At 40.6% G+C, this 18,683-nt stretch overlaps 1 protein-coding gene across 5 annotated transcripts in view; it reads right to left on the minus strand.

Annotated features, from left to right (window-relative positions):
* Positions 1 to 18,683, minus strand: part of CCDC171 (coiled-coil domain containing 171) — a 228,628-nt gene that overhangs the window by 188,651 nt on the left and 21,294 nt on the right. For 4 of the 5 annotated variants that reach the window (XM_075931537.2, XM_075931536.2, XM_075931539.2 and 1 more), the window contains exons 5-6: positions 17,714 to 17,904; positions 12,232 to 12,363 (exon numbers count right to left, since the gene is read on the minus strand). In XM_075931537.2, coding sequence (XP_075787652.2) covers positions 12,232 to 12,363; positions 17,714 to 17,904 — 323 coding nt within the window. The remainder of the gene's footprint in view (positions 1 to 12,231; positions 12,364 to 17,713; positions 17,905 to 18,683) is intronic. The other variant, XM_075931540.2, reaches the window with a different exon arrangement.

An 18,683-nucleotide genomic window follows, 5' to 3' on the forward strand; every position in this document is an offset into this window, starting at 1 on the left:
CACACTATCTTCCCCGTCCTATGACTTAACCTAACAACCAAACAATGGAAGTGCTAATGGTTCTTATCATCTTCTTGTAACTATTTAGTCTTTAAGGTGCTACTAGACTATTTGTTGTTTTTTAAGTTTTTCCTGTTAGGGCAGGCATGTCCAAAGTCCGGCCCACGGGCCAATTGCGGCCCGTGTTCCGGTTTAATACGGCCCCACAGGTAATTTGGCAATATCTATCTTTTATGGCCCCCAACGAATCCATATGTATTGAGATGAATACATTGTAAAATCTCAGTTAATGTCAGTTGGTCTAAATCAGTTATAAATATATTTGTACACAACATATATACTTGGTGTTATGTTCCTGTTTTTTGAACTTAAAAGTTGACAGACAACCTTTATTACCAATAATATGTAATGTACTTTACAATGTTCCTGACATATATTTCAGCTTCCTGGATTTTTTTTTTCATGTGGCCTTCAGATATGAAAGGCAGAGTGATTTAACACCTGTTTAGATTTGTCATCCATGTGACGAAATGAAAAGTATGCCGTTTGCAATAAACTTTGCATAAAATAGTTAATTTGCATTTAATTTTAATGGTTCAAAGAATGTCAGGCAAAACGGTCGGCCCTCACGCATGTTCACTTCATCAAATCTGGCCCTCTTTGAAAAAAGTTTGGGTGTTAGGGTATGTCTATACTTGCAGCCTATTTCGGAATAGGGCTGCAAATGCAGGCATTCAGAATTGCAAATCAAGCCTGAGATTTAAATATCCCGTGCTTGATTTGCATCTTCCCAGCCGGACGCCACTTTTTTGAAATTTACAAGCCTGGAATAACTGCCTGCGTCTACACGTGGCAGTGAAACAGGCGTTTGAAATAAAGCCCTATTTCGAACTACCTGTTATTCCTCCTGCAATGAGGTTTAACAGGTAGTTCGAAATAGGGCTTTATTTCCAACGCCCGTTTTACTACCGCATGTAGATGAAGGCAGTTATTCCAGGCTTGTAAATTTCAAAAGAGTGGCACCCGGCCGGGAAGACGCAAATCAAGCACAGGATATTTAAATCCCGGGCTTGATTTGCAATTCCGAATGCCTACATTTGCAGCCCTATTCCGAAATAGGCTGCAAGTGTAGACATATGCTTACAGACTAACTTGGCTACCCCTCTGAAGCTTATCTACTCACTGTTTCTCTTTCTTCTTCCTCCCCTCCTTTTCTTTCTCTTTTTTCTTTTCTCTTCCACCTTCCCCCCACCCCTTCCCTTATTTATTCTTGGATCTTGACTTCTAACACTCCAGTTATCTGATGAAGTGGGCTGTGCCCACCAAAGCTCATGATATCATCTACATGTTTTGTTAATCTTAAAGGTGCTACTAACTAGTCTATTTGTTGTTTAAGTTTTTACTAATCTAGACATGCTAAGTGAGGACCATTAAAGGTATTTTCAGAAACTTGATGGCTCATAGATACGAACAATAATCTGTAAATGGGTTTGTTTATCCTATAAAAGAGCTAGCAGGAGGAGCTCAGAATCCCCACAAGGACATGTGATCATGTCACCAGATGCTGGAATCCATCTTGAATTTTGTACTTTTCCACACAGGTGTGAGAAAATCGAACAAGACTTCTCGCTCTACGGAAATACTATATAAAGTGCAGGAAGTAAACAATGACGGTGTTTCAGCAAGCTTTACAGTTTGCTTCATTACCTCCAAGAGGATACATGAAAACACCTGAAAATAACAGGGGTGGAAGAGAACTTATAAGTTTTGTTTTATTTTGTTTAGTAACCTACATTGTTCTCTCTACTTCTCTTATGATTACTTAAATCCAACCTTTTATAGTTAATAAAATCAATTTTGTTTATTAATAAATCTAGTATTACTGGGGAAGACAATTGTGCATCTCTCTTTTTCACTGATAAAGGGCACAAACATTTTATGAGTGTGTTCTGTATAAAACTTTATTTAGAACAACACAGATTTATCAGGGGCTCTGGTCTAATTGGAGCTGCACACTTAGGTACTATGGCAAGTCTCCTTTGACTGAGATTTCCCAAAGCTGAGTTGATCTCAGGGTCCGTCTTACTCCGCTATGGGTTGTAACTCCAACTCTGTGCCATTGCTGGAGGAGACCTGATGGCCTGGCTCAGCAGGACGGGGGGAGGGGGAGGAGGCTGTTCCAAAGAGCAGGTAAGCCGGCTCAGTGGTATTTCAACACATCAAGTGAGTGTCTCAAGGGGATTTCTGTTTAGTCACATCCTTAATCTTCTTTCCTCCTTTGTCACAATAAGCTTGGAACAAGAGACAGAATTTCACCCATGGTCTGGAAAACGACTTTTTTTAAAATGGCCCTTTACAACAACAAGTGGAGCATACTGAGAAAATATACTGCCTGAGTAGAGCCAGAAAAAATGTAAAATGGCTGTCTACTCTGGGATAGACATTTATAGATTTAGTAAAGAATAAGATAAGAGTTTATCATCTGAAATTTCAAAACGTTTTCTGTGTGAACAGTATGTGGGTTATTTCTAAATCCCAGCTGGTGAGGTTGGAAAAACAAAAAAATATTTCTACTGTAAACTGATTCAACTGTCTCTACAGGCTGTAAATAATTCAGGTTTCTGGAAATTTTGAGTAGGAATAGTTTTTCTGTTTAGAAACTGAACTATTTTACAAAACAGTCTAGGGTGAACTATAAATAATTAAAGTTTATAGTACTATAAATTAAACAAGCTGTCATTGTTTAAATTTCCATGTATGGTAGATGCATTACCAAACCAAACCACCACTGGGATCATTATTAATCTAACTGCAGAAATTCAGGAGTTACATCTATAGAACCCACACAAACCATAGGTGATAAAAGACCACCCAAGAAATGAACTCCCAATATCCCTAGCAGTACTTAAGCAGTAGTTCCCAAAAGGGCTAGAAAGAATAGTTGTGGTTTGTTGGACAGTTCTAAGCTTTTCCATAACTAGCATCACAAACAAGACCTAATCCAGTGATTTAGACAGAGGATCTTTGACACAATTTCTCAAAATGGTTTTCTATGCAGTAATAGCATGACTTCAATAAACACTTCTGTCCTTTTACTCCATCATTACTCCATTCACCACCACAAGAAAAGATACTCAATGAAATAAAAAATAATTACTAGATAGCTATGTATTTGATCTTCAAATTCTGCTACTACTGTTATGTCATGTACCCTAGTTCTAGAAATCGCTAATTATTGAGCATCTCCAAAGCGGGGTGAGGGAGAAAACTACTCACAAAGTTTTTAGCAGAAAGTGAAATCTGATGACATCTTACCCATGTGCAATGATTGAGCCCTTTGCTAAAGCTTAAAATGGATTTCCTGAAACCAGCTCCAATGGAATGTTTTAGAAACCCCAGTAAAAAAAATTAGCCGCAAGAATGTAACAGTACCCACAATAGTTTTCTCATAACATCCGGTGCTATAACAAAAATTGAGATCCACAAAATTTAGTGAGCTACTGATAACTAAAAATAGATTTATTCTCTCTTTCACTTAGGGTATTATTAGGCTGCATTGGTGTCCCCTGGAAAGGTGGCCACTTGTGTAAATTGTAAAAAAGTATGGGAAATTGGAGTAAGGTATTATGCAACTTCTAAAAATAATCCAAACACTACACTTGAGAAAGTTTCAGGTAAAATCCTATTTTCTACTCTTGTGACATTGAATTTAGCAAATGTATGTGTATTAGTAAGTTGGGAAATTCTGTTTGGAGCTGGTGATCTTTATGAGAAAGGGAAGAAAGCTGAGCTCTGAACTTATGCTGGGTCTCCATTACTTGTGCATAAACAGATATGGTATTATCTCCACTATGGAAAAGACATACATTATAATGTTCCCTTTAAACAACATTCCTTATATTCACAATATAGTACAGAGAATACTAAGGAGGAGGGAAATTTGATGGAAAGTTCAATTGATGTGTTATTTTAATGGCCAGTCTATCGGGAAAAATCTATATATAATGTTGACTGTTTATCTTTCACAGATTACAGACTTGTTCCCATAAAGGATTTTGAACTCTCCTGCAAGTTCTCATGGAAGTTAGTAAGAATTCAGAGCTCTAAGTTAGCACTGTATACCTTGCAGAAACAATTCCTAACTGAACAATATAAAAACAGTATCACGTGTACTCAACAAGGTACAACGATAATTGACTAATTTTGTAAGAGATGCAGGCATGCTTACATAACTGTATTTCAGGCAGAATATTATTTTTATAGCAAAAATAAATAGTAAGTAAAAGAAACTTTAAAAAAATCAGTTTTCATTAAAATAAGTAGCTTAAAACCCCCTACAGTGCTTACTATGAAAGTATTTTCTAGGATAACCACAAGGTGATGCTATTGCACTTCCTACTGAATGTATGTTTCTTAGTTGTAAGGCAACTAGCATTCCAAGCATGCTACAGTGTGGGTCTCCCTAGTATGTTAGAAAACATACTATTCTCCTTCTGTCTCCTAGGCTATGTCTAGACTGCAGGCTTCTTTCGAAAGAGGCTCTTTCGAAAGCATCTTTCGAAAGAGCCTCTTTCAAAAGATCGCGTCTAGACTGCAGGCGGATCTTTCGAAAGAGAAATCCGCTTTTTCGAAAGAGAGCACCCAGCGAGTCTGGATGCTCTCTTTCGAAGACGGCCTCTTTACATTGAAGAACGCCTTCTTTCGAAAGAGGGACTTTCGAAAGAAGGCGTTCTTCCTCGTAAATTGAGGTTTACCGCCATCGAAAGAAAAGCCGCGTTCTTTCGAAATAAAGAAAGAACGCGGCTTGAGTCTGGACGCAGGGGAAGTTTTTTCGGGAAAAGGCTACTTTTCCCGAAAAACCCCCTGAGTCTGGACACGGCCCTAGAGACACACTCCAATAGTTTAAGCTGGAATCATTTCTATATACTGTACTATGATGGATGTTAACTCCAAACCTGCCTTCGAGAGTTTATGTTCCTCTAGCTTTCAATATACAGGTTAAGACTCACATTTTTAAAAAGAACCTCAACTTTTCCAACAATTTCACAAATATAACTATGAGTACACAACTAAAGGTCGGCATTTTAACCTGAAAGTAGCCACAAGTACCCAATGTCAGAGTCTCTAGCAAACTTTTGTAGTCAATTTCCCTGATTTTGGATGCTTCCTGATTTTTTTTTCCTTATTCATTAAATCCAACTATCAAAGTAGAATTTAAAACTAAACCACAGATACCAATGGTGGTCAAATAATGACCAAGACAGTCAATATATATTTAATAAAATCCACATCTGCATGGTATCTTAGGAAGAATAGGAAGCCCATGAGGGAAAATGCATATTCTAATCACAGAAGAGGAATAATATGGTGAGAATACAGTCACCCTGTGAGTAGAGGAATCTACTGCTGCTAGTGGGTAAAGACAAAGAAGCATTTAGCAGTGATTCCACCTCACAGTTATTCTAGAAAGGAGGAACTATCCTCGCTCGAGTTGATCAGCAACTCTACTTCCTTGGCTTCTATACATTTGATATGGGGGACACCCTATTTCAAGCAGCCGTGTATCTTAATTCCATCATATCCCTTTCAACTAACTGGACAACAATTACAGATGGTCTGTTCAGAGTTCATCTCCTCCCTCTCCAAATCAGGCTTTTGCACCTTGCACTGGACTGCAATTGCCATTACTATAGTTTCTAATGACCTCTCCTCCTAGCCAAAGCTTAGAACCAATACTCTATCCACATCCTTCTTGACTTGTCAGCCCCCTCTAGCACAGTCAACCTCAGTCCTCTTGAAATCTTGTCGTGTCTTCACGTCCATAACTCTGACCTGTTCTGATTCTCTTTCACCTCTCTAATCATTCCTTCTGCATATCCTGTGGAGGTTCCTCCTGATCTGCCTTCATCTATCTGGGTGGCAGGGGTCCACAGGGCTCTGCTCCTGGCCCCTTTCTCTTTTCCATCTACAATTTAGGGCAATAGTGGATAGCCTGTGGCCCAACGGCGTGCCACATGTGGCCCACAAGACATTTTGTTTACTGTTGCTCAAGCACATGGTTGCCAGATTCTGCTGATTTTCATCCATGGAGATTTTTTTCCTGCCAGTATTACAAAAGTGACATGCACTTAAAACAAGGGCACGCTAAGTGAGCTGAATGCTGATTGCACACAGCATTGTGAGAGCACGAGTTCCCTCTGTGTCCAATCAAAATGCTGCTATGGTTCAATTGGCACACCCCGCAAAATTGAGTACACAAATGCAGATAGCAAAATTACCTTATGCTGGGAGACCATCTTAGTACGACAATCTTGCAGTCTAGTAAGATGAAGGGGATCCACACATGTTGCCCAATCACTAGCCAAGGTTGCCCTGGTTGATTTAGGGCAATCTCAACCACAAACACAAATGTAACCGCTTCAGAGGGTAGCCGAGTTAATCTGTAAGTGGAAAAACTTAAAAAACAACGAATAGTCTAACAGCACCATAAAGACTAACAAACATGTAGATGGTATCATGAGCTTTTGTGGGCACAACCCACCTCTTCAGATGCCTGGAATATTAAAAATCCAGATCGAAGAGTAAATAAGGGAAGGCGGGGGGGGGGGGGAGGTGGGAGGAGCGAGGGTGAGGGAGGGGAGAGAAGGGGAAGCAAAAAAAAATAGTCAATTAGATTTTTCATGTTACAAGAAGCTGATAATTTTCACCTCTATAAGTACCCACTGTTTGGTTGGTTAAGTCATTAGGATATGGAAGGTAGTGCGAGCCAGCCAATGTCTTTATTCTTTCCTCTCAGAGAGGACTTGGACTTTTAATATTCCAGTCATCTGAAGAAGTGGGTTGTGCCCACAAAAGCTCTTGATAACATCTACATGTTTTGTTAGTCTTTAAGGTACTGCTAGACCATTCGTTGTTTTTTAAGTTTTTACATATTTAACTATCATCTCTATGCTGATGATTTACAGAGCTACCACTCTACTCCAGACCTCCTATACAAACTAAAACCCAAGACTGTTTCTCTCTGACATCAATTTGTCGATCTCTAACAACGAGCTCATCAAGCTCTGCACAACTGAAAAAAGTTTGTAATCTCTTCCCTGCTGCTTTCTTTCTAAATAATTGTGGACGAAACCATCCAGCCGGTCACTCATAACCACAACCTGGGCGTTATCTTTGGTTCAGACCTCTCTCAAGATTTTCACATTTAGGCTGTGTCTAAATCTTGCTGATTCTGTTGCTAAGCAGAGATCGGGTCCATGCACCTATCAAGGAAGGGGAAGACCATATTTGAATATAATTGGCTAATCTAGTGAGGAGAGCTTTAAACTAGGTTTGAAGTGGACAGGGGACCAAAAACCACAAGTAAATGAAAAACAGAAGAACATGAAATGATAGTAAATAAGCACCATTGTGACATAGTTAGTATCACAAGCTTGGTGGGGTGATGAACATTACTGGAATATTGATACAGAAGTGTACAACTTGCTCAGGAGGACAGAGAGGGAAAATAGGAAATGTTGCCTTATCTATTAAAAATGTGTAAACCTGAACTGAAATTAAAATGGAAATAAGAGACAGACTTGATGAGAATCTCTGGGTAAGAATAAAAGGAGTAAAAAGGCCAAGGATGTTGTCATGGTAGAAGTCTACTAAAGATCCCCTAACCAGGAAGAACAAGTGGATGAGGCTTTTTTTAAACTAACAAAAACATCCAAAACACAGGATGAGGTGATGATGGAGTACTTCAATTATCCAGACATCAGTTGGGAAAACAACAAAGCAGGGCACAGATTATCCAGCAAGTTCTTGGAATGTATTGAAGACTTTTTACGTTTCAGAAAGTAGAAAACGCAAGAAGGGGAGAGCCTGTTCTAGATTTGATTTTGACCAAAAGAGAAGACAGAAGGGATACAATAATTTTTAAGTACATAAACGTTGGGGGTGGGGAGAGGAATGGTTCTTCTTAACCTCTGAGGATAGAACATGAAGCAGTGGGCTTAAATTAAAGTAAGGGAGGTTTAGGTTGGACATTAGGAAAAGCTTCCTGTCAGGGTGGTTAAGCACTAGAATAAATTCCCTAGGAAGGTTATGGAATCTTCATCATTGGACATTTTTAAGAGCAGGTTACACAAACATCTGTCAAGGATGTTCTAAATATTCCTTAGTCCTGACATGAGTGCAGGGAACTGGACTAGATGACCTCTTGAGGTCCCTTCCAGTCCTATAATTCTATAACACCGCTAAGACCTGGCCTTTCGTATCCATCCATACAGCTAAAACTCTCCCATCCATTCTTTTCATTTTGTGCCTTGATTCCTGTTACTTCCTTCTCACTGACCTTGCCAAATGCAATCATATTCTGCTCAGATACATTCAGAATTCTGCTGCAAAAGTCACTCTTCTAGTCTATTGCTTTACCCACAAACTTCCTCTCCCTGCGTGCCTCAGTTGGCTTCCCCGTCTCTATCACAATGAGCATAAGTTGCTTTTCTTCACTTTCAAGAATCTTCAAGGCCTATCACCTCCCTACCTATCATCTCTTAATCATTACTGAGGTGTTAACTGCCACCTCCAATCAGTCCAGGACGCCAGCCTTTTGCTGCCCACTTATGTTTTCAAACAGGTACCTTTGTGCTTTCTCCTAGACTGCTTTTTCACAGTTGGAAGGTATTCCCATAAACATTCACAAAGCTACTTCATACTTCTCCTGCACATTCCTCCCTAGTAATCGCCTTTGCCATGAGGTCTACAAAAGAAATGTCAATTGAGCCATTGGTGCGCCAATACCACTGCCTGTATGCTGACAAATATAATTCCATTGTCTCTTTTACTCACCAATCTCCAAATGTTGTCTCTTGTTTTCTACCTAGCTTGAGAAATGGACTGTTTTGTTCTGTGTTTATACAGCAACTAATGTAATAAGGTCCTGTCACAGCAGTATCTCCTATTGGCTGTCATGGGGATTAGCTCTACCAGCCAGCAAATGCTCTTCTGGTGGTGCCTCTCCTGTCACTGTCTCTGCCTGCAGACCTGCCTCAGTGCAAATACCACAGTATCCTTTTTGTGATTTGGCGCTCCAGCCAACCCATCATCCATATTTTCCCCTTCCAGGGACCCTGCAGATAGCAACCTCTTGCTGCATCTCCTTTACTCCCTTCGACGCTGCTTCATTTCTTTAAGCCATTCTTCCACAGTCCCAACACCACCTTCTCCCTTTTCTCAGGGTTTTCAGCCAGCAAATCCAAGCAGCCATCCAGGAGCTCCCTCGTGAACCTTTGGTCCCTGCCACAACTGTTCTGTCCCAGGTACAACTGACCCCTGCTCTGCTGTGCAGATCCTTTTGCACTATCTCCACTGTTCCCTGATTGGTTGCTCTATGCAGCCTCTCTCCAAATGGTTACTTCCTGTGCAGCCTTAAGACCTTTGGGCTCTTTTTCTGAAACAGGGTATGGAAGGCCCGCAAAGCCTCCATTAACCCTTGCGATCCTGTGTGGGGTTAACAACTCATCATAAGTTGTCCATTGCTAGCTTCAATGCTACTACTGTAACAATATGCTTTTTCTGTAGCCAGATTGGAAGGCCTAAACTAAAGCCTTCCTCTGCAGCCAGACTGAAGAGCACAGCCATTAGCTGTAAAGCCTGAAGTCATATACTCACATTCCATCTAAATTGCATTAAAACAGTGTCACACTAGGCTGTGAGAAGGGGATCCTGTCCTAATGGTCCCCACTGTCACCAGATAAGAAACAGATATCAAGATGGGTAAAGAAAACTTAACAGCATTTTGTCTGGCAAGAAACTGCTTATCAATAGTCAAGCTTGTAGAATCCTCAGTCTATGATTATTGTCCTCACTTTCCCATTGTTTATATGTGTGATCTCTGTCTGGTTTGTAAAGGTTTCTGTCTGCTGTATAATTAATTTTGCTAGGTGTAAACCAAGGTGGTAGGTAATTCTGTTACTGTATGTTATGATTGGTTAGTAAAATCATACTAAAATAATTGGTTATGGTATAGCTAAGCAGGACTCAGATTTCACTATATAAACTTGGGTCCAAGGAGACTGGCTAGAGGAGCAAAAGGGAGGGAGGGAGGGAGAGGGAGAAGGAGAGGGAGAGAAAGAAACTCACCTCCAAGACACAGCCTAAGACCAGAGCTGCCAAGATTCTTCTGCATGACCGTGACATGCAGCAGGTAAGATCCAGAGAGACTGACCCTGCCTGGCCAATAGCAGAAGTCTGCCTGCCTGTATCAGCATTGGTGAGCATGCATGACACTGTGTGCTTAGCATGTATATTCTGCTTGCTTGGGAATGGTCAATAAATAGAGAGTAAGAATATTACTCTGTGACTCTCTTTCAGTTGCAAAAGACCCTGCAAACCCGCAGGAAGTTCCACCCTGAGCCCTAGGAATTGGGTACGGATAGGTGTGTAAATTAACAGGGCTGCACCTTGAGCCCTAGGAATTGCGTAAAGGCATGTGCCCCTAAAGTGTGGGAGGAATAGAGAAATTTGTGCAGGTAATACTACTACATTCACTACTAAAGGGCTGTCCATAAATTGCATAATACAATCAATGGCAGGTGTGCCCTTAATTGTGTGTATTTGCTTCAGTGTTAGAAAGTGTTATAAAAGAGACAGGAGGGGGGAAGATTCTGAAAAATCACCAAACAATTTTATGTAATTTATGGACATATACACTGCACACAGCACCAGCATACTTCTTGATTTCTGCTGATTGTTTCATCAGCACTGCACCATTTGAAGGTCCCTACTTCAAAAGTAAAAGTAAAGGTAATTGTGAGACTCAAAATACAAGATTCTTCCTACTCTGTCCTCTATAGACTGCCCCTGAAGGCACAACAAAGATCTGACCCAGGATATAAATTTAAACCATTTCGAGTTAGAAGAGTTGGTGGGGGGTAAATTAAAAAAAAAAAAATCTCACATGTACTTGAGGACTTAGATACAAAGGGTGGTTCAATAGCCATGTTACACAGAAGAAGATTCTAAATTTTTAATAAAGTTACAGAGGTAGAGTAACTAAAGTTTCACATCATCCAGCATTGTCTAACAGAACTTGTTGAACGACAATAGTTCTATTTATCATCTGATACAAATATGTAATATAATGTGCAACTAAATATCACTTATGATAACTAGAGCTGTCATGGGATTAAAAAAATTAATCGAGATTAATTGTGTGCGCTGCCCCTTTAAAACACCGCCGCAGTGTTTCAAAGGGGCAGCGCTATACAAGCCTGGGATCACCTGGAGTCCCTACCTGACCCCGGGCTCCATGCAGCACTGGCCCTTTGAAGTGCTGCAGCAGCGCTTCAAAGGGGCAGCGCATTAGGAGCCTGGTATCAGCTGGGGACTCCAGATGATTCACGGCTCCATGTTGCAAAGCCCCTTTGAAGTGCCACTCCAGTGCTTCAAAGGGGTTTGCAACTCAGAACCGGGGATCAGATGGGGGCTCCAGCTGATTCCCGGGTCCTCTTGCGCAGAGGGGCACTTCAAAGGGGCAGTGCAGCATTAACACCTGCAATTAACATGTTAAAGGATTAATGCCTTAATCCTGCCCTGCATTAATCGCAGGCATTAACCGAGGTCAATTGAGAGTCCTAATCACAACTAAAGCCCCAAAAATATGGGTCTGAATGTTCAGAGGATCAGAGATTAACGTGACATGACTAACTTTTCACTACTAACTTAACTGATTTTTATTCAGCTCACTTTTTTCACTAGTGATCAAGACTTATCTGACAACACGTCAGTGACCTATGCAACATAACTGTAGTGTCAGAGACAATGTCTACTTCAAGGGCAGTCACACGACTGGCATGCTTATTTCCAGTCCAAAAAGACTGGCCTGGGTTTAAATGGGACATGAAAAACAAATTACCTTCTCTCTAAAAGGGAAAAATTGACTGTAATGAACTTGTGGATTTTCCCCTCCACAGAAGAAAGGTACTTTATAAAAAAAAAAAAAAAAAAAAAAGCTACTGCTGCCTACTCGTTACTTGTTCTGTGGATAAATAGTGGACTGCAATCTTCAGGGATCAAATAGGATAACATGTTTCAAGAAGACAATTTTTTAAAATTAAAAACGCCTTTAAAGCTATAAAATGACCTCCTTATTAACAGAATAAATTAAGTGGTGATATTATGCATGGCTTATTCTAAAGGCATAATAGGCAATTTTTAAGTAGTGTTGTACTCTAATTAAAATACCTGTAACATAAACTGGAACTCTCTTCTTTCTGCTTCACACTGCTCTAACTGAAACCTGAACTCCTTTACTGCTGTCTCCCTGATTTGTGATTCCATCATATTCATCTGCTCCTTGTGATGCTCCAGAGTCTCCTTGATGGAGATAGTTTTGTTTTATTATTGAAAACTCATAAGAAGTTACAAAATCCTTTTAAAAACTGTTACATATATCAAATTTACTATGACTCTAGAGCAGTGGTTCCCAACTTGTGGTCCGCAGATTCCTGGTGGTCCGTGATGGTACTGCAGAGGTTCCATGGGAAGTGTAAAAATTAGGATCAGGCCCATTACCGTGAGCCTGATACTTACTTTTCTTTTTCTTTCCTTACTTTTATTTTCCTTTGCTTTTTTTTCCCCTCCCAGGAAGGGTGGGCCATAAAATTTTAATAGATTGAAGAGGGGCCCGTATGTTCAAAAAGGTTGGGAACCACTGCTCTAGATAACTGTTTAACCCTTGCTGTCTAGCCTTAAGACATGTAGACTTTGAATGAAAGTGTATTTAAAAATTCATTTTTATGACTAGTGTCCTAGTAGTTTTTCAAAGATTTGGATTTAGCTTCTAGGCGACCTTTTCAAACCAAAGAGCCAAACTACATCAAAATTCAAAACAAGTGGTCAACAAAAAGCCAGTACAGGCAGTCCCCGGGTTACGTACAAGATAGGGACTGTAGGTTTGTTCTTAAGTTGAATCTGTATGTAAGTCGGAACTGATCAGTTTCAACAGCGGCTGAATCTGGATGCCAGTTCTGACTTACATACAGATTCAACTTAAGAACCCCAGGCATCCCCGGGGCAGGGGCTTCCTGTAGTCAGCCACTGGTCAGTTTCAGCAGCGGCTGACTTGGGGACACCTGGGGCAGAGCAGCTGGGGTGCTGCCGGGTTAGTCCAGTAGCGCCAAGGAGCGGTGCTGCGGGACCAACCGGCAGCGCCCCACCTGCTCTACCACAGGCCAGGGGCTTTGCTCCACGTCTCCCTGGTCTGCTGGGGGGGGCCACTAGCTGCGCAAAGCCTCAGAGACGTGGGACCCCTCCACCTCCCCGGCTTTGGTCCGGGTGTCCCTGGTCTGCTGGAGACTGTCCCCAGCAGACCAGAGGCACCGGGAGCAAAGCGGCAGCAGCGGCGGAGTCCCGCGCCTCTGAGGCTTTGCCACAGCAAAGCCTCAGAGGCATGGGACTCCTCCGCCTCCCCGGCTTTGCTCCGTGTGTCCCTGGTCTGCTGGAGATGGTCCCCAGCAGACCAGAGGCACCGGGAGCAAAGCGGCAGCGGCGGCGGGGTGCCGCGCCTCTGAGGCTTTGCTCTGGCAGACCAGGGACACCGGGGACCATCTCCAGCAGACCAGGGACACCGGGAGCAAAGCCGCAGCGGCGGCGGAGTCCCGCGCCTCTGAGCCTTCGCCAGAGCAAAGCCTCAGAGGCGCGGGACCCCTCCGCCTCCCCGGCTTTGCTCCAGGTGTCCCTGGTCTGCTGGAGACGGTCCCCAGCAGACCAGGGGCACCCGGAGCAGCTTTTCTCGCCCCGGAGGTCGAGGTGGCGGGACTGCTGCGCTCTGGGCGGTCCCGCTGCCTGCGAGCTCCGGGGCGAGAAAGCCCCGTTCTTAAGTGCAGATCTGACGTAAGTCGGAGCCGCGTAACTCGGGGACTGCCTGTATAACAATACCCATTTGCATGACTGAAAATATACAACTTAATATTATTGATAATTGACATGATTAATAATAACATAAATGAAACATTGTACTCAATGACTTTATTTAATGAGATTTCTGCTGCTGCATGTTTTCACACATTTCTTTGAAGTTTACATCATAACTGGTCAAATTCAGCTTTAAACACACATTCAGGTGGTCTTCTGTCAGTCTTGAGCGCAAATTGCTTTTGATGTGATTCAAATGAGAGAAAGCCTGCTCACACATACAGGTGGACCCAAACATAGAAAGTAAGGCCAAGATGACATTCTGCACGGTGCTGTATGTGACAGGAAGTTCTTTCTTGCAGAATCTGATCATCATGCTCCAATTTCTTCACGTCGGCCCATTTGTGCAGCTGTGCCAATTCTGCACATTCTTGAGCAAGATATTCTAAATCAGAATTCAGCTTTATGAATTTTTCCACTCAGATATCCAGCACCTTGAAATCTGCTATTTCCACTTCCAAATCACTGACTGAGATGCCTGGAATGACTGTCAAATCCAGTTCTTCAATGGATGCTTTAGGTGGAGGAATCATACAATTAAACAGAGCACTGTGTTTGCAAAAGACAAGAAAATGAGACTTGGATGCCTTCAGGAGCTCAGAAACAAACCTGGCAAGCTACTGCAAATTGAGACCATTACTTGGATTCTCTGATACAAGTCACAAAACATTTGCAATCTTTCAAAAAGCGCCAGTCAGACCATCTTGATATGTTTGATGAAGTCAGTCAATTTTGACTCAAATCTAAACACTGCCTGCTGCGGAGTCAGGACTGTATTTCCTTACCCTTATAGCTTAAGCATCAACTCATTCAAATGACCAGTAATGAATATGGGATAGTAAAACTTGAGCAGCCAGTCGCACAGTCTGAAAGCTTGGGGTATTTGTCATTTTTGGGTATCAAGGGTGTCAATCTCATTAATGCAGGCAGCAAAATGAGACAAAGTTTTGCCATGAGATAATGCACAGCAATGCTCACAAGTTATTAGATTGGGGTATTTGGAATCTACTTTCTCATAGCAGTGACTGAAATTGATGGAGATTAAGGGCTTGAGCAAGAATCCAATTGCCAGTGCGAACAACCAGTCCTGTTACTTTCATGAGTTCAGATCCACAAGATTGCACAAGAAGCTCCTCCTGATGCACAATGCAATGAAAGTTCAAAAGCAGCCAGTTCAGCTGTTCTGACAAGAGTAAAGAATACCCTGTATTTCCTGACCACGCTAGGTGCACTGTACGCACAGACACCAGATTATCTAACTATCTTTTTCTTGTTTACAAAGTTCATTACAGTTTTAAGAATGTCTTTGCCCTTTGTTTGATTTCATTGGTAATATCTCAGTCATTTCTTCATGCACAGCATTTCCACAAATATATCGTCCCAATATACACAACTGATTAATGTCACATGTTGGATGTCTCGTCCAAAGCGAACAAATATAAGTAACTTTACAAATTTTGCATTTGTTCCTTGTCGATTTGATGGGCCATTTTCACAGTTCTGTCATGAACTGTTTTTGCTGATAATGGCATGTCTTGTATTTTCTATAAGATTTTGTCCTTGCTGTGAAACATATCAAATAGTTCATGATCAGTTTTTAGCAGACATCTCTTCATGTAATCCCCATCAGTGGGGATTCCCCTCTCGAATAATGCTGTATGATCCTGCAAAACTTGCAGAGTTTAACGCGTGCCAGCAAGCTATTTTGCCCAATGTTCATTTTTTACTGCAACTCCTTGCAGGGTTTTGTTTCACATGCCACCCTTGGGATATTTTGTAGCAAATGCTGCATGTTTTGTCCTGAAATTACATTCTAAATTTGATTTTTTTTTGTTTGAGGGCAGTCTTGCACTACAAATGAGACAGTGTGGAGATCCAGACCTATCCATAAATGCACACAAGTCTGTCTGCTCATTTTGAAAATATCAGTACTCATCATCTCTCTTTCTCTTTACCATTTTTGCTATTGGGGCCTACAGAGTTTCCCTTCAGGTATGATGATGGAAAGATATCTCGATCAATCAAAAAAAAAAGAGAATATGCATGAGCCCCAATGAGTGGAGAGGATGGATAGTTGTTAATATGAACAGTTAAAGGTGAAAAAGACAAAAAACCATCTTGACATGTGTAATTATGCATTTTTAAAATTTTGAGTTATCTTTTCATTTTAATTTAAAAAGTTGTGTGTATTTTGGCAATGGCAAAAGAGCCATATTTGGTTGTGTATTGAGCCATATTTGGCTCTAGAACCATAGGTTACAGACTCCTGTTCTCTGCCATCCAGGACCAAGAATGCTTCATGTCAGAGCCTCCTATAGCTAGCTCAGGAATAGAGCTAATTGGAGTGCAAGAAGCCATGTCCAATGGTTCTCAGTTCAATACAAAGAATTAAAACCAGAGAAATAAGAAGAGAAAAAGGGGAATATTCAAGAATCATCCCCTTGTCGAAAACATGAAGATGGATTTTTAAAGCAGTGATCTGCTCTTTTTCTATATGTCTACACCTGTGATGTCCAAGCAGCAATGAAGCAGTAGTCACAATAGTGGCTATTGCTCTAGTAAACTAGCCACACTCAACCAGCCAAATAGCCACATGTAACTAGTGGCTAACTTATTGGACACCACAGGCATAGACATGTCTGCCATGTTTGTTGACACTCATTTTTTCACAAGAACCCATTTCTTAAAAACATAAAGAAAACTTATGTATTCAAATATAATAACATTTGAAGGAAAACGATTGAATAGGTCTATAAATCAATGTTATCTAATTTGGGACCACAGACACTAAAATTCCTTAATCATCAGGCATGTTTATATTTGAGCTGGAGGTGTGATTTAGCTGAGCTGCTGCCTGAGTTATTCCAGCTACACTGCTATTTTTAGTACACAAGCTTGAGAAGACCTAGTGCCAGTATATTTACACAAGCTGGGACGTACTACTCTAGTTCAAATGTAGATGTACTTTGTTGCACAGCAATTGCAAGATATCACAACGGCGCACAACAAAGTTACTCAGGTGCCTTACCTGTGTATTTTCATACCTTAAACTGTTAAGCATAATCTCACCTTTTAGGTTCCTAAATTTGTATGGCTTGAATATGGAATAATTACATTATTGTTAAATTATTTCACTCTTAAATTGCTGGTACATACTCTTAAATCTTAACTCCATGTAATTTTTGTTATGTTGAAATACAAATTAATGCAAATACTTATTTGAAGAGCAGCAAGCAACTGCAATATAAGAAGCCTGACAATCTATCTTGATGTAACAGGCATTTTTGCCAAATGGCAGGACATTTTGACATCATCAGGTCAGCACCACCTGTAGGAATGTTAATACAGACAAAACACTGAAAGTCAACAGTGTCTTAACACTGACATCTTGCTCTGAGTGTTTAGAAGACTAACAATTACTGGAGCCCGATCTACACCAGGGTTTCCATTGTAACCATAAGTGTAGTCTCTCCCCATTTCAGAGAAACTGCATGCAGAATTTGGTTTGTTATTTTAATAAGCAACTTTGGAGACTTTTTATATAAGTAGCAGAGAGTCAGAAGTTGTACATTGCTACAGCATAACTCTCAAAAGGAATAAGGATTGTACATTTGTAAGTCTATGCAGAAGTATTTCACTTTCTACAGAATACCAACATTTTTCTTATGTTCAGAGCAAAATTATTCACACACAAATAGAAGTCCAGACATCATTATGTCACTCCATTCATTACTTCTATTTAACATTATACCTGTATAATGTTTTCCAGTTTAGTCCTTTCCTTCAGGAGTAATTCATATTCACTATTACAGGTCTTGAGGATGTTCTCTCTCTCCTCTAAGTCACTTGTAAGTCTTTGCTGTTGTTCCTTCCAATTCTGCTGAGAAACAAGCAACACTTTCTCGGTCTCCACCAATTTCTGTTGAAGCTCTGCATTCATGACTATTATTTAAGAGAGAAACATCATCAGCTAGCTTATTAAAAATATTTAAAAAAAGATAAAACAAGTATTAGCTCTCCTTTGTATTATGATCCTTTAAATTTATAGCAGAAAAGGAGATACACAGTAATGATTCTGGAGCTATAGATTAAAAATAATCTATACTTGAACAATAACAATAATATTTTGCATTTCTGTACCGTTTTTCATATAGAGATCTCAATATGCTTTACAGACTTTAATAAACTGAACTCAAAACACCTCTATGAATAGTTAAGAATTACCTCAATTTGTAAAATGGAGAGACTGAAACATGCAGTCATTAACTTCATATTCCCATAAAGTTAATGCCCCTTAGCCAACTAATTTCCATGTTTTGTTTGGATATCACTTGGATACAGATCTAACTAATATATCTCCTTCACTAAGAGTCTTCTATATGGCTTTTTTCTTCAGGTTCAACTCCTGTCTTCATCTTACTTCCTTCAATCCAATTAGATATTGATAGTCTGCTAACAGATAAAAGTATCCTTTGATGAAAGCTCCAGCAAATACATCTCCCTTCTAAATCTCTGATCTTGGCATCCATTACATACTATCCAGGAATTCACCACATCTGCCTTCAGTCAAATGCATATCTGTAACACTGCTCCTTCCAATATTTTTAACACTCCTTTCTTTTAACCATGATTCATACCGCCCTCTCCTGTCTCCAATTGCTCTAATTCCCAGTTCTAAAGATCACTATGACAAAAGGGGGAAACTCTCTGTACTCTCTGTA

This window comes from Pelodiscus sinensis, chromosome 6 (assembly GCF_052426305.1).
Source record: "Pelodiscus sinensis isolate ZL-2025 chromosome 6, ASM5242630v1, whole genome shotgun sequence".
Classification (NCBI taxonomy): Eukaryota; Metazoa; Chordata; order Testudines; family Trionychidae; genus Pelodiscus; species Pelodiscus sinensis.